The 17700-nt window shown below is 40.5% G+C and overlaps 1 protein-coding gene across 1 annotated transcript in view; it reads left to right on the top strand.

Moving 5' to 3' along the window:
* The window catches only part of zgc:112332 (uncharacterized protein LOC553712 homolog), a 48948-nt gene that overhangs the window by 7987 nt on the left and 23261 nt on the right, over window positions 1-17700 (top strand). The window contains exons 2-5 of the mRNA XM_034162959.1: window positions 6669-6701; window positions 8218-8333; window positions 14619-14774; window positions 14945-15049. Coding sequence (XP_034018850.1) covers window positions 6691-6701; window positions 8218-8333; window positions 14619-14774; window positions 14945-15049 — 388 coding nt within the window. The 5' untranslated portion in view covers window positions 6669-6690. The remainder of the gene's footprint in view (window positions 1-6668; window positions 6702-8217; window positions 8334-14618; window positions 14775-14944; window positions 15050-17700) is intronic.

Here is a 17700-nt window from a genome sequence, read left to right as displayed (position 1 = left end):
AGGAAGTCCTTTCTGAGTTTCCTGCTTTGCTTTTACATAAAGTCCAGGAACTTTGACGCTGGGTGGAAACACAAACGGGATCTTTAAACCTGACAACAGTCAAGAACATATGTTACAATCTACTCCGCTCTCCCCTACTAGTCGGACCTATGTGGCGCTGTCCATAGACATAATAAAGAGTAGACGCCGCATTGGTTGCTGGGGCGCAAGAAATGCGACAGCCATCTTGGAGAGGTCATCGTAGTGATTTGATCACAAGGCACAGTGAAAGTTTGATTTTATATTCTTATTTTTTTCTTTCTATAATAAAGTTGCTTTGTTCTTTGTTATTTTCTCTGTTCTGTAAAGTGTCTTTTAGTGTCTTTTTTTTTTTTATCAACGGAAACACCAAATTTCTAATACATAGTCAAACCAGGTCTAAATCATGTATACCTTAGATCACACCTGGGAGTCAGAACCCTTTTTAAAGTTGGGGGAACAATATTGGGTTGGGGGGTCTGGGGGACCAAATTGCACCATTTTCTAGAAAAATGCTGCAATTTGGTGCATCCCTGTGCATTTTAACAGAGATAAACCCAAGTGTTAACTTGACTACAAATTATGGTTTGGGATATAAGATCTACAGTCACAGCAAAATATCTAATTTAACACAATTTTCCATAATAAGTAATTAAATAAAAGTAAGTGTAATTCATTGCTTAACATTGTGTAATTCTCTTTGTAAAGAAATAAAAAAACACATAATACAATATTCTACCATCACAACATTAAAGAACGGAATACCCATCTTATAGTCAATGTCATTCACTAAACTCCATATTAATAACAAACAGACTTTCAGAATATTACCTACAACTTGTAGGTTAAGGGAGCACTGTACTGTCTTATGAAGTAATATAAAATAATGTCATAATAAAAATTACATATTTTATAACCTTGTATTTGAAAAAATAATTTAATTCCTATTATTTCTTAACAATATTAGACTGAATAAATCAATGCATTATATTTGTGTTTGTTAAAAAATAAGGAAAAAGGTTAATTCATATTATATTCTCTCTACATTCATACCATAATAGCCCTATTCCTTTTCTGTATACTTTGTAATTCTGTAATACTTTGTAATATTATATAGCAGGGGTGGCCAGGTTCGGTCCTCGAGAGCCACCTTCCTGACACTCTGTTGTCTCCCTGCTCCAACACACCTGAATCCAATGAAAGACTCATTAAAAGTCTGCTAACGAGTCTTTCATTGGATTCAGGTGTGTTGGAGCAGGGAGACAACTAAGAGTGTCAGGAAGGTGGCTCTCGAGGACCGAACTTGGCCACCCCTGTAATATATAGTTTGTATAGTCATCTTCTATCTGTCACTCGGTTCCTGGGAGTACAAAGACACACCATTTATTAGGTAATCCTAAAAAGCAAATAGACAAAACAGAGTTCCACCTGTGTATTTGCACTAAACCATTGTACAACTGTGCAGGGGTGGGAAGGGCCTTCAGAGATCTTTCAATATTATTGTTAGAGCAGAATTATGTTTCGCAACATTTATACATTCATTCTAATTATATTCTTTTACAACATGAATTGTATGGACATTAATAAAATGCAACACAAAAATGTATTTAATGCCAGTTTTTTGTGGGCCCCCTCCCATTCTCTGGGCCCTGGGTACTAAGTACCCTTTACCCCCCCAATCCGATATATATATATTTTCATTCATTCATTCATCTTCTACCGCTTAGTCCAATTAAGGGTCGCGGGGGGCTGGAGCCTATCCCAGCAGCCATAGAGCGTGAGGCGGGGTACACTCAGGACAGGATGCCAGTCTGTCGCAGGGCCACAAACAGACAAACAAACACAGACACACCCACACACACCTACGGACAATTTAAAGATTCCAATCCACCTGACCCGCATGTCTTTGGATGTGGGACGAAACCGGAGCACCCGGAGGAAACCCACGCAAACATGGGGAGAACATGCCTACTCCACACAGAAAGGCCACGGGAATTGAACCCATGACCTTCTCGCTGTGAGGCAACAGTGCTAACCACTAAGCCACCGTGCTGCCATATATATATATATATATATATATATATATATATATATATATATATATATATATATATATATATATATATATATATATATATATATATATATATATACATGAGGGCTGTCAGTAAAGTATAGGTCCTTTTTATTTTTTTCAAAAACTATATGGATTTCATTCATATGTTTTTAAGTCAGACATGCTTGAACCCTCGTGCTCATGCATGAGTTTTTCCACGCCTGTCGGTGACGTCATTCGCCTGTGAGCACTCCTTGTGGGAGGAGTCGTCCAGCCCCTCGTGGGAATTCCTTTGTCTGAGAAGTTGCTGAGAGACTGGCGCTTTGTTTGATCAAAATTTTTTCTAAACCTGTGAGACACATCGAAGTGGACACGGTTCGAAAAATTAAACTGGTTTTCGGTGAAAATTTTAACGGCTGCGAGCCGACGCTGCAATCCGCCCGCACGTCTTTCATTAAAAAAATCTCCTTTAACAGTGGAATATCCGGATAAAATGCTGAAACCGACTTCTTCTGAAACTTCTTTGTTCTCTCACGACGTCCTGGATCAATAGAGCCTGAAATGTGGAGGTTTTCAGCTTGAAACAGGCTGACGACGGCGCCTGGGAGCGCTGCGCGACGTCCTGCTCCGTGGGAAGTCCTTAAAGCGACAGTATCACCTCAAAATCTCTCATCAGTCATCTTGGAGTCATTTTTGATCAGGATATGTCATTCAAAGCGCATATTAAACAAATATTTAAATCTGCTTTTTTGCATTTACGCAATATCTCTAAAATTAGAAAGGTCTTGTCTCAGAGTGATGCTGAAAAACTAATTCATGCATTTATTTCCTCTAGGCTGGACTATTGTAATTCATTATTATCAGGTTGTCCTAAAAGTTCCCTGAAAAGCCTTCAGTTAATTCAAAATGCTGCAGCTAGAGTACTGACGGGGACTAGAAGGAGAGAGCATATCTCACCCATACTGGCCTCTCTTCATTGGCTTCCTGTTAATTCTAGAATAGAATTTAAAATTCTTCTTCTTACTTATAAGGTTTTGAATAATCAGGTCCCTTCTTATATTAGGGACCTCATAGTACCATATCACCCCAATAGAGTGCTTCGCTCTCAGACTGCAGGTTTACTTGTAGTTCCTAGGGTTTGTAAGAGTAGAATGGGAGGCAGAGCTTTCAGCTTTCAGGCTCCTCTCCTGTGGAACCAGCTCCCAATTCGGATCAGGGAGACAGACACCCTCTCTACTTTTAAGATTAGGCTTAAAACTTTCCTTTTTGCTAAAGCTTATAGTTAGGGCTGGATCAGGTGACCCTGAACCATCCCTTAGTTATGCTGCTATAGACTTAGACTGCTGGGGGGTTCCCATGATGCACTGAGTGTTTCTTTCTCTTTTTGCTCTGTATGCACCACTCTGCATTTAATCATTAGTGATTGATCTCTGCTCCCCTCCACAGCATGTCTTTTTCCTGGTTCTCTCCCTCAGCCCCAACCAGTCCCAGCAGAAGACTGCCCCTCCCTGAGCCTGGTTCTGCTGGAGGTTTCTTCCTGTTAAAAGGAAGTTTTTCCTTCCCACTGTCGCCAAGTGCTTGCTCACAGGGGGTCATTTTGACCATTGGGGTTTTTACGTAATTATTGTATGGCCTTGCCTTACAATATAAAGCACCTTGGGGCAACTGTTTGTTGTGATTTGGCGCTATATAAATAAAATTGATTGATTGATTGATTGATCTGGAGTCGGGTCGCGGGGGCAGCAGCTCAAGCAAAGCCGCCCAGACCTCCCGATCCACACACACCTCCCCCAGCTCCTCCGGGGGAACCCCAAGGCGTTCCCAAGCCAGTCGAGAGATGTAGTCCCTCCAGCGTGTCCTGGGTCTTCCCCGGGGCGTCCTCCCAATGGGACGTGCCCGGAACACCTCTCCAGCGAGGCGTCCAGGGGGCATCCGGAAAAGATGCCCGAGCCACCTCAACTGACTCCATTCGACGTGGAGGAGCAGCAGCTCAACTCCGAGCTCCTCCCAAGTGACCGAGCTCCTCACCCTATCTCTAAGGGAGCGCCCAGCCACCCTGCGGAGGAAACTCATCTAGGCCACTTGTACTCGCAATCTCGTTCTTTCGGTCATGAGCCAAATCTCATGACCATAGGTGAGGATCGGAACGTAGATTGATCGGTAAATCGAGAGCTTTGCCCCCCTACTCAGCTCTCGCTTCACCACGACGGTCCGATACAGCGACCGCATCACTGCAGATGCTGCACCGATCCGTCTATCAATCTCACGCTCTATCCGTCCCTCACTTGTGTATATATATATATATATATATATATATATATATATATATATATGTATACTCAACAAAAACATAAACGCAACACTTTTGGTTTTGCTCCCATTTTGTATGAGATGAACTCAAAGATCTAAAACTTTTTCCACATACACAATATCACCATTTCCCTCAAATATTGTTTACAAACCAGTCTAAATCTGTGATAGTGAGCACTTCTCCTTTGCTGAGATAATCCATCCCACCTTACAGGTGTGCCATATCAAGATGCTGATTAGACACCATGATTAGTGCACAGGTGTGCCTTAGACTGCCCACAATAAAAGGCCACTCTGAAAGGTGCAGTTTTATCACACAGCACAATGCCACAGATGTCGCAAGATTTGAGGGAGCGTGCAATTGGCATGCTGACAGCAGGAATGTCAACCAGAGCTGTTGCTTGTGTATTGAAAGTTCATTTCTCTACCATAAGCCATCTCCAAAGGCGTTTCAGAGAATTTGGCAGTACATCCAACCAGCCTCACAACCGCAGACCACGTGTAACCACACCAGCCCAGGACCTCCACATCCAGCATGTTCACCTCCAAGATCGTCTGAGACCAGCCACTCGGACAGCTGCTGAAACAATCGGTTTGCATAACCAAAGAATTTCTGCACAAACTGTCAGAAACCGTCTCAGGGAAGCTCATCTGCATGCTCGTCGTCCTCATTGGGGTCTCGACCTGACTCCAGTTCATCGTTGTAACCGACATGAGTGGGCAAATGCTTACATTCGCTGGCGTTTGGCACGTTGGAGAGGTGTTCTCTTCACGGATGAATCCCGGTTCACACTGTTCAGGGCAGATGGCAGACAGCGTGTGTGGTGTCGTGTGGGTGAGCGGTTTTCTGATGTCATTGTTGTGGATCGAGTGGCCCATGGTGGCGGTGGGGTTATGGTATGGGCAGGCGTCTGTTGTGGACGAAGAACACAGGTGCATTTTATTGATGGCATTGTGAATGCACAGAGATACCGTGACGAGATCCTGAGGCCCATTGTTGTGCCATCCAAGAACATCACCTCATGTTGCAGCAGGATAATGCACGGCCCCATGTTGCAAGGATCTGTACACAATTCTTGGAAGCTGAAAATGTCCCAGTTCTTGTATGGCCGGCATACTCACCAGACATGTCACCCATTGAGCATGTTTGGGATGCTCTGGACCGGCGCATACGACAGCATGTACCAGTTCCTGCCAATATCCAGCAACTTCGCACAGCCATTGAAGAGGAGTGGACCAACATTCCACAGGCCACAATTGACAACCTGATCAACTCTATGCGAAGATATGTTGCACTGCATGAGGCAAATGGTGGTCACACCAGATACTGACTGGTATCCCCCCCCCAATAAAACAAAACTGCACCTTTCAGAGTGGCCTTTTATTGTGGGCAGTCTAAGGCACACCTGTGCACTAATCATGGTGTCTAATCAGCATCTTGATATGGCACACCTGTGAGGTGGGATGGATTATCTCAGCAAAGGAGAAGTGCTCACTATCACAGATTTAGACTGGTTTGTGAACAATATTTGAGGGAAATGGTGATATTGTGTATGTGGAAAAAGTTTTAGATCTTTGAGTTCATCTCATACAAAATGGGAGCAAAACCAAAAGTGTTGCATTTATATTTTTGTTGAGTGTATATATATATATATATATATATACTCTGATTTGTATACGTTTTCAATTTATCTGATATATAGCATATTGTTATGCTTTATATAGAAATATAATGTCAGTATAATAAGTATAATTAGTAATATTATAGTGTTATTATACAATATTATAATTATAATATTATATATTATAATCAGTATTAGTATTTTGTTCATATATAAATATTTATATATAGCCTAATCATATATTGTCTCTTCAAATTACTAAAGTATTTGACTCTTTGCAACATACCTGTCTACAGTTTAGGCTATATCAGAATATTCTATTACTGTTAATCCCACTATAAACTTTAAAATACGACGAACCATTTATCCTGTATGATAGTTACATGTGTGACGTTTGCAGAAAAAACCGTGTCAAAATCAGTTAGTACTCAGAGAGATAACGATGGATTAAATGCGCTGACACTTCATTGTGCTGCCAAACAGAACTGAGTGGAGCCGGTCAGGTGACCGGTGTAAGATGGCGGCAGCGGTCGATGCGGAGTCTACTCTTTATAATGTCTATGGCGCCGCCGACTATCCGCTCGCCTCTGATTGGTTGTGTCGTGTGGGGGCGGAGCATCGACAACAAGCGCGAGCTCCCCGGTAAATAAATGAGCACAGAGTTTGGAGTCTTGCGGAGGAGAGATGTACTGCAGGTGAGAAACATCAAATTATCAGAGCAGGTTACAAAAACTGGAACCAGGCGGAATTAAATCTGTGCAGTCACCGTGCTGCCCTTGAATTTTATCCGCTTTTCTGCCTGATTGGGTTGCTGCGAATTACTATTATTACAATACAGTAATTTGTTGGATATAATAATTGTAATTAAAATGACTTTGAATGCATTTTAAATTATGTACAAATGTATTATTATTATTATTATTATTATTATTATTATTATTATTATTATTATTATTATTATTCGTAGTAGTAGTAGTAGTAGTACTCCAGTACAATTATTCATGTATATATTGTAATTAAAATGACTTTGAATGCATTTTAAATTATTGACAAATTCATTATTATTATTATTATTATTATTATTATTATTATTATTATTATTATTATTATTATTATTATTATTATTATTTGTTGGATATAAATGTAATGACTGGATCAAATCTCCAAATTTTATATTCATAGTGATGTTAGCCCATCCTTTCACTGGAAAAGCTGTAGTTTGATGGAATCTGGCTTAATTTTGCTTTGTCTCTTTGTCCGAGTTGTTGAGTGGTTGAAGATACTGTGGGATCTATGTACGCTGCTGACTGCTGTACGTTGGAGGAAGACCACTGTGGTGTCCATCTGGTGGTCTCCTGTCTGAGCAGGTGGTGTCTGGACCCAAATCAGCAGATGATGTTTTTTGCAACTTGTAATGAACTGTGGGTCACGTTGCCCTCTTGGAGTTTTTATTATTTGGATCCTTAGTTCCATCATCTATGTTGTGCATTTTTGGCATTTCTTTGTTGTACTTTGTTTATTTGAGCTTCATTATATTAGCATGGTGAAAGCAGATGGTCACTCCTCTGAGTCTGGTCTGCTTGAGGTTTCTTCCTATAATCAAAAAAATGCCAGCAGGAGTTTTTCTCTGACCACTGTAGCCTCTGTGCATGCTCAGGGTTAGACTTTACTCTTGTGAAGCACCTTGGAGCAACTTATGTTGTGATTTGGTGTCATATAAATGAACTGAACTGATAATCAGATTATTGATTCATCTTTAAAGCACTGTGTGAGTTATAACAGAGAAGTAAGAGATCTTTATGTTACAAAAGTGGTTCTTTTGATAAATGAAAATTGATCATTTTAATGATGATAAAATCACACATTAAAGGAACACACCTTTCTAACCATAAAGACTTCATAATTTGAAGCATTTGTCTTGACAATGAAAAATTAGAGGTGTGGAAAGTTTTTACAATGTTTGATTTGTGGTCCATTGACACTGTTGCTTAATTTTGTATAATTTGTGGATTGTATCTTTAATACCTTGTTTATTCCCTCTAATCAGTTCCTTTTAGCAAGGCTTCAAATTTCTTCAGTCCTGTAGAAATTTGTTACAAAGACCGAAGCAGCAGAGGAAACTTTATGGAACGGATGAAATAACGTAACGTGCAACATGAACTGTGTGCACCTGGAAAATGCTGCATTGTGGGACTTTTGTCTGTCATTTAGGAGTGTTTGCTGCAACAACTGGTCTTCTGAGGAAAGGTTAGATGGGAAAACTGTCATCATCACCGGCTCCAACACTGGGATTGGCAAGGAGACGGCCCGAGACCTGGCTGGGAGAGGTATGGACTTTCTGTTGGTGACTCAGACACAATGACCCCCTTCTTACAGCTGTTTCTGATCCTTTAACAATCTGAACTCGTTCCACTGGAGTTCAGTTTTAAGCTACAAAATGTGATCAGTAACTCCACCTTCTGTGCTCCAGTCACCAAAAAAAGATTAGAGTTTAATCCTCCTTCAGGATCCTGATTTTACTGAACATTACTTCAACTTTTAAGACTGCAAGTACAGTATCAGGTGCAAAAAAAAACAAAAAAGAAAAAAGAAAAAAAAGCAATTTGTTGCAATATTTATCACATATTTTCACTCATTTTGACATCCCTTTGTTTTTGTCAACCAGTCAAAACCAGTTTATATCAATTTTGTAAAGTACAAATCCAGTTTATCTCAGTTTAGTGTTTGTTTAGGGATAATTAATATTTACCTTTTTAAATACATTTAAAAATGGATTAACATAAGATTTCAATTCAGTTCTTTGGTGTAGAACAGATTAAAACACGTAAAGGTGCCCCATATGACTTTTCTACCACTAGATGCCACACTAGCTCTATTTTCAGCATCAAGCCAATGCTTCCCTTTTTAGCCACTCCTCTTCGTTATTCAGCTGCAGGAGCAGAAGGAATGGCAGTTGGAGCCTTTTTTAGCAAGTCTAACTATTCTCATATTTTGATTGTAGCCAATCCACGTTCTTTATAATGAGTATTTTTATACTGTGATTTTTCTACATATTTCTTTAATGTCACTGTCATCCACTATCTTAAAAATAAATAAATAAATAAATAAATAAAATCAGCTATGTAATGAGTACTGTTATCTCTGTATCAACATGGGCAGTGGCAACTGTTTCACAGGGCAGGATTCATATATGCTACATGTGCACACTGTGCCATATTTGGAGTCTAAACAGAGGACAGAAAAGCTCAGAGCACAGAGGGAGCGCTGCTTCTTACTCTGCACAGGACATCATAAGTCACTCAGTCTTTATAAAGAAAATAGTTGTTGGCTGCTATATTAATCTGTAAACTAGCATTTAGGAGACCTTTAAAATGAGGTTATTGTTAGTTTATCTACATTAAAGTAACTTTGAAACATTTTACTTTACTTTACCTTTTTACTTTTATCGATTTACAGCCATGTTAACTGAGAGGTGAGACGCCACTATTTTCCCTTTGCGAAGTAAAGTATATGTCATGATGCTGAAGGTTTGTCATCCATTCACAGACTGCTTCTATTTTATTATCGGGACCAGAGCAGAGAGGATCAGGATTAGGTAAAACAGGACTATCTTGCCAAACACCTCACCAGTGTAAGTGTAAGATAGATGGCAGCTATAATGGGGACAGAGGGATCATTGTCGGGGCTGCTGAACCCCAGACAGTCAGACCGGAGGGTGCAGACACATTAATAAAACTCATTCTGCATGTAATAGAGTTTGTTCACTCTTTTGCACTTGAATCTTCTGTCTTATTCTTTTAGACGACCGACCGCCACTGTATTTCTGTCTGTTCATGTGACTTTGCATTTATGTGTGCACGTTTACAAATTTGCATATATTTTGTTCGTTTGTCAGCATGTTGCTTTAGTTAAGGAATAATGTGCGTGAGAAGAAATTAGGCAATAGTCCCTGTGGGCATGAATACTCTAAAAGCAATAGCATCAACAAGGGTGTAGTCACCTTGTTTGGGTGAGAACGTCCTAGTTAACAACATCTGTGAAAGTGCTTTGTTTCTCTGGAAATTGTCCGTTTATGTTGAAAATGTTGAAGTTGTTCTTCAGAACTCTGCTTATGGTAATGCCTAGTTGTTGATGGGCGAAGTCATCCTGGGATTTGGTAGATGCCTGGTCTTGATTTGTTAGTAGACATTTCAAAAGACATCCCAAACAACGTACTGAAAATCAGTGAGTTTTACCTTGACCCAAAATACTGACCTTTGGCTGAGCTCCTTGGGGTAATTCTGGAATCTACCTACATATGTGTGTCGCATGTTTGGTCAGATTGGTTTGAAAGTCAAATGATTTGACCTTTGAACCCCCATGACCTTGGCTTTTAATAAAGATGAACCCTTTAAGATAAATTGTGCCATCGACCTTCTTCCAGTTACCACATTTGGTAAATGAACTGATTTTGTGTAGTGTTTTCCCATTTGCTGTAGACTCTCATAATTCTTTACATTGATGCCTCACATTCATCCACTCACGGATGTCAGTGTGCTGCCGCACATGCTGTACACTGGGAGGAACTTTTTGATTCAGGACCTTGTCCAAGGAACCATGTAATTGAATGATTACAAGGACTCCAGACCATTGCGTTTACCTGTAGACTGTCACCCTGCAGAAATGGGCAGTGCCAGGATTTCAACAGTTCATTCAACAATGAATTCAATCAGTATATATGTACATATACATTAGGGAGAGTTCTCATGGGATAAAAAAGCTTTTCAACCTACCATCCCTGGTTCTCAAGACCAGGCACCTAAGTGGCTCTACTCTACTCTTTTCTATTCTTCTATTTTACTCTTCCTTTTTAGATATTTAAATATACCTTAGTATACTAGCATAGTCCCACCTTAGAATTGGAATATAATATACAAGATATACCTTACTAAATTTTCATATACATATACATATACATAGAGAGATAAATGGATATATCTCTCTATATACAAGGTACTTTGGTTCTGTATTGATATGTTATCATAGAGAGTTGAGGGGAAAATGAATGAATAAATGAAATGAATTAATATGAATGAAATAGAATGAAAAGAAATAGAAATAGCACACACACACCTGATGGGTTTTGTTAATAAAACTTTATTGGTCCCACTCTGGGGAATCTACTTGTTACAGCAGCATAATCAGGAAAGATGTCAACATGGAATACAAATAATACAAAGAAGAAAAAAAAAAATAAACTGTGTAAAACTATGAGAAAGCTATGTAAAATATATCAGGCAAGGGTTAAAAAAAAATTACATCTTAATTCAATGAAATCAAAGAAAAACACAGGATATGTACACTAAGAAGTTCTCCATGTAATGTGGAGTTGCGTCAGGAAGGGCATCTGGCATAAAACTTGTGCCAATTCAACATGCAGATTCACGCTGGATTTGCTGTGGCGACCCCGAGTGCAAAAGAAGGGAGCAGCCGAAGGGACTTACTTACTACCTACACTTTTGCACTGGAAATGTAATGGTATAAATTTACAACCCAAATTCCAATGAAGTTGGGACGTTGTGTAAAATGTAAATAAAAACAGAATAGAATGATTTGCAAATCCTCTTCAACCTATATTCAATTAAATACACCACAAAGACAAGATATTTAATGTTTAAACTGATAAACTTTATTGTTTTTGTGCAAATATTTGCTCATTTTGAAATGGATGCCTGTAACACGTTTCAAAAAAGTTGGGACAGTGGTATGTTTACCACTGTGTTACATCACCTTAACTTCTAACAACACTCAATAAGCATTTGGGAAGTGAGGACACTAATTGTTGAAGCTTTGTAGGTGGAATTCTTTCCCACCCGAAGCACTTGATGTACGACTTCAGTTGTTCAACAGTTCGGGGTCTCCGTCATATTTTGTGCTTCATAATGTGCCACACATTTTCAATGGGTGACAGGTCTGGACTGCAGGCAGGCCAGTTTAGTACCCGCACTCTTTCACTACGAAGCCACGCTGTTATAACATGTGCAGAATGTGGATTGGCATTTTCTTGCAGAAATAAGCAGGGACATCCTGAAAAAGACGTTGCTTGGATGGCAGCATGTGTTGCTCCAAAACCTGGATGTACCTTTCAGCATTGATGGCACCATCACAGATGTGTAAGTTGTCCATGCCATGGGCACTAACACACCCCCATACCATCACAGATGCTGGCTTTTGAACTTTGTGCTGGTAACAATCTAGATGGTCTTTTTCCTCTTTTGTCCAGAGGACACGACGTCGAATGATTTCCAAAAACAATTTGAAATGTGGACTCATCAGACCACAGCACACTTTTCCACTTTGCATCTGTCCATTTCAAATGAGCTCGGGCCCAGAGAAGGCGGCGGCGTTTCTGGATGTTGCTGATGTATGACTTTCACTTTGCATGGTAGAGTTTTAACTTGCACTTGTAGATGTAGTGACGAACTGTGTTAACTGGTGATGGTTTTCTGAAGTGTTCCTGAGCCCACGTGTTAAGATCCTTTACACAATGATGTCGGTTTTTAATGCAGTGCCGCGCGAGGGATCGAAGGTCACAGTCATTCAATGTTGGTTTTCGGCCTTGTTTCTTAAGTGTAGAAAGTTCTCCAGATTCTCTGAATCTTCTAATTATATTATGGACTGTAGATGATGGAATCCCTAAATTCCTTGCAATTGAACGTTGAGAAATATTGTTCTTAAACTGTTGGACTATTTTTTCACGCAGTTGTTCACAAAGTGGTGATCCTCGCCCCATATTTGCTTGTGAACGGCTGAGCATTTTGGAGGTGCTCCTTTTATACCCTCAGCTGTTTCCAATTAACCTGTTCACCTGTGGAATGTTCCAAACAGGTGTTCTTTGAGCATTCATCAACTTTCCCAGTCTTTTGTTGCCACTGTCTCAACTTTTTTGAAATGTGTTGCAGGCATCTATTTCAAAATGAGCAAACATTTGCACAAAAACAATAAAGTTTATCAGTTTGGACATTAAATATCTTGTCTTTGTGGTGTATTACATTGAATAAAGGTTGAAGAGGATTTGCACATCATTGTATTCTGTTATTATTTACATTTTACACAACGTCCCAACTTCATTGGAATTGGGGTTGTAAAAATAAGATTATGGAATAAAGTTAAAAGAATACAAAAATAATAATGTAGCATAAAATAGAATAAAGTGTAGTATTATGGTGCAAAATGATGGTGATGCTGGGACGAGAACAGCACGATCATGGTGCTAAATTTAATCTGGTGGTATTCATGTCTGATGGCTGATGGAATGAAGGACCTATAGTTGTGTTCCTGTTCACATTGTGGGTGCAGTTGTCTGTTCCCACACAGTCCATGTGGGGGGGTCAGAGTGACTGTCCACGATGGACGTCAGATTGTCTAGCATCCTCCTCTCCCTCCACTCTCTGTTTTCACTGCATTGTTCATTTTATGCAAAACATTTTCAGAGGTTCTGCACAAATCCTGCTGGATGCGTCCTCTGGGTTATTAATATGTAACTACAAGCGGGAGGCAGAAAAGCTATGATCTGCAGCTGGTCCACTTTAAACGGTTCTTCTCTTTCCACGATTCCCATCATTGTGTGTGTGTGTGTGTGTGTGTGTGTGTGTGTGTGTGTGTGTGTGTGTGTGTGTGTGTGTGTGTGTGTGTGTGTGTGTGTGTGTGTATGAGAGCGATGAATCTGTGTGTCCTCAGACGCATTTTCTGGGATCATTAACCAGAAGCAGCATAAGATCCATTGCGGGAAGCGAGTGACGCTGCTCAGAGCATGTCATACTGGGCTGAGTGCAGCAGTCTGTTAAATGAGCTGCTGAATGGAAGAAAACTGTCAGTCAGTGCCGGGCGCCTGTACGCGAGCACAGCTGTATGTGAAACCTTCCACCATTACTGTATCTCACCTCCTGCATTACTCTGAAAAAAATGCATTTTTTTAAAGCTTATACTTATGATGACTTTTCCTGTAAAATGTGCAGAATCTATTTGCAGAGTAAAGCTCGCGTCTCTACAGAGGCAGTCGTTTGACATCCAGGGATATTAAATGATGTTTGCACTCTAAAACCTGTTCTAAGTTCTGCAGTGGTTATTGAACAGGCAGTGAGGGGTTTGAATCTGCTTGGGTTCACTCAAGTGTCAGACACTAACTTGGCACCAGAGATGTCAGACCCGGCCTTGAAAACCCACCTCAGCCCAAGTTGGATACCAATTCCTGGACCAAAGAGTTCTTTTCATCTTTTTTTCCCAGCGCTTTCCTCACACACTTGATTATTGAAGTGTGGTGGCTTAACACAGTGCTTGGGGTATTTGGGGTACTCTAGGGGTACTTTTGGGTTCTTGCAAACCAGATATGAGAAACTGGGGCTGATGATTCTGGCCTGCAGTGTTTTTGATGGAATGTTAGAAATGTGCAGGGTCTTATTGGAAACTTGGAAGTCCCAAGAGGTCTGAGTCACCTGGCCTCACCCCAGTGATGAGGGAGGAGGAGATAACTGAAGGTCTTCTGTTACACACTGTGTGAGATTAATTTTAGAGATACTGTCCTTGAACCAGTCGAATTTGTCTTTGTTTGTGAAATGTTGTTTCACGTGCAGGTGCACGCATCATCATGGCGTGTCGAGACCTGGAGCGGGCAGAGGAAGCCAGGTCGGACATTTTGGAAGACACAGGAAATGAGAATGTGGTCATCAGGAAGCTGGATCTGTCCGACACCAGGTCTATTCGAGCTTTTGCCGAACTCATCAACAAAGGTCAGTGACAAACGAGCCGCTGGTTAACGGGGGTGATGTGCACACTATTAGGGGTTAAAACAAAACACCTCCAAAATATCAAATGCATTTTACTGTTTAATGATCTCACATGATACTTGTGGAAATTTTATCAGCTTTGTATGATTGTCATTTTATTTATTTTTTTTTAGAGGAGAAACAAGTGAACATCCTGATCAACAATGCAGGCATCATGATGTGTCCCTACTCCAAGACTGCTGATGGCTTTGAAATGCAGTTAGGTGTAAACCATTTAGGTAAGTCCTCTGTAACTCGTGTCCTGGTTAAGTTCAAAGGTCCACCAGGCTATTTCTATGGGTTTAACAGGTAAACTGGTAAACCCATAGAAATGACTAAAATCAGCTGAAAATATTTATATGTAACTCGGTATTAGTTCTAGTGGGCATGGAGACAGTAGGGTTTGCAGTAATCTGCCATTTGACCCTAGTGACCTCGACCTTTTTGTAAATGAATGACCTCTGGGTGAAATTACCAGGGCTATTCTATAATTCACCTAAATGTATACCACGTGTGGTCCAATTTCGCTTGAAGAACAGTTACTATGACCTTGACCTTTGCCCAAATTCATTATTTGAGGGCACTTTCAGGTCAACCTTCACAGATGTACCACGTTTGGTACAAATCAGCAACAGCACCTGCAAGTCCTTGCCTGAGCAATTCCAGAATAATACTGAGGTGGGTTCTGGAGAGAAAACAAAAATCTAAATCATGATCTTTGACCCCAGTCACCTTGACCTTTGCCAAAACAAAGGCTTTAAGGGAAATTCTGAGCTCAACCTGCATCCACTTAGCAGGTTTTTTGGAAATCGGGCCATTGACCTGGGAGTTGTAGGGGAACAAACAGACAAATGTTTTTCAATTTATGGTGTGTTTAGAGTATTGTCGCGGCTCGTCTTTAGTCTTCTCGGGATGTCTTCTTTTAGATAACACAAACTAATTGCAAGTGATATGCTAGAAAAAGGACACAACACTTAAGAATAATTCAGCCTTAAGCAAGATAAAATGCACAGAGTTTTTAAGTTTATTTAAGCCTTCGACACAAAGCTTAGACAAACTGAGTCCTCTAGAGAGACTGAATATGACAACCGCGCTCGTCTATTTATTGGAGACCCGCGGGCATCGCTCCTCCTTCAACTTTTTTTATTTATTTCATTCCCAAGACATGGTTTTCTATTGGAAGCGTCCTCTAGTGAACCCTAAGCAGGTGTTAGGCCATTATTTCAATGTGACAAACGCCCCCATTAAAACATGAAGGATTTACAACTGATTTTTTTAAAAGACCTTCAGCCACAGGTGCAGCTGGCCTGAGGCCCCCCCCGCACGTGGCCTCAGCCACACGTGCAGCTGGCCTGAGGCCCCTGCACGTGGCCTGCGGGAAAGCACCTAAAAGGCCTTGGAAAGCCCCTGACAGACTGAATGACTAATAAAGCCCTTTTTTTGGGTTGAACACCTGCTAGTTCAACCAGAGGACATACAGTTCGGATCAGGACACTTGATAGTTCATCATAGTTCAAATAAGGACCTAAAAATTCTTCTACAGTCCCTCCTCTGGGACTCGAAAGAGTCCCATTACATCAACTATACTCTTGGGTTGTTTACTGACAAGACATCCTCATTTGTGCATTGCAATAAAAAAGAAAAACACATCACTCGACTTACTGATAACTCTGGTGCGGATATGAATATCAGTGATACTTCACACGGTAAATATATTGCAGTGCAGGTGAACCTACATACTAAGGCACAAGGTGAGCAATTAGCTGGATTATATCAACGCAAGGTGACATTTAAACATTGAGTTTTGGTGTAATTCAAGGCACTTAAAATGGCCACATAAAACAAGTTACAGCAACTTCTTAATCATGGCAAAGTAAAGGCTTTACATTGACATCAGTGCAACCAATCATCTTCTGGCATCTATTGACTCACTCAACCAGAGGCTCCAACCCATTATACTTGGTTCTACATATTATTTTGTTAAAGCGTCACACATTTATTATTTAAATGCATCAAATAACCCCTACGTTACCACTATTTAGTCAACCAATCAAGAAACTATTCTAAGGTTAGCGCAGCTATGTCTAGTTAAATGATAAACACAATAAATGGTTTCCCTTCATGTCCGTCCTTAAGTCATTTGCCTTAGTCAATCATATAATGGTTTTCATTATAGGCCATTTCTCAACATTCTCCACTTTGTTTTTCTTCTTTTTCAGCTTGTTTTCTAATGCCCTTTTTTGGCCAGACGCCAAATTTAGGCGATGCATGTCTCTTGAGGCATGCTATAATTTAAGAAAAAGGGGTCCCTATGGTGCATCTTTACTACTAAATCTACAAACACGCCGTGTAAGGGTCCCCTTTTTATAACTTTGCAATGTGACATCTATGTGTATGCATTTAGCTTTATCTGTGTTACGCAGATGATGGTAAGGACAGACATTTACCCAACCTTCGTTACTAACATATATCCTTCTTTGTTTTATTTACACTCAGATTTCTGAAACCAGTCCGCAATTCAAACTCAAGAACCAAGATCATAGTCCGTGTTCAGTGCCATTACGTCAGTCCGCGCTCCTCAGCATTTACTCAGCATCTGAAGTTTTGGGAGAAGTTGGGGAACATGGGGAGGTTGGCCTTTCAGGGGTAGTGGGGGGAGGATCAGGAATTCTGGCTTTCAGACAGTCGTGCAGTTCTCTGATGGATCTTTCCAGCTCCTTGTGCTGCTTGGCCATGTTGTACAGGGCCCCCAGAGAATTCTTGCCCACATTCAGGGTGGTGGTGGCCAGCCCTAGCTGTTCCCTTTCCATATGCTCCATCATGCAGGCTAGCATGTCCATACTAGACTGAAGACCACACAGTTGAGTATGGAGGCCCTCTTGAGCACAAG

The sequence above is a fragment of the Thalassophryne amazonica genome, chromosome 1 (genome assembly GCF_902500255.1).
Source record: "Thalassophryne amazonica chromosome 1, fThaAma1.1, whole genome shotgun sequence".
Lineage (NCBI taxonomy): Eukaryota > Metazoa > Chordata > Actinopteri > Batrachoidiformes > Batrachoididae > Thalassophryne > Thalassophryne amazonica.
This window is presented reverse-complemented; position numbering and strand designations above follow the sequence as displayed.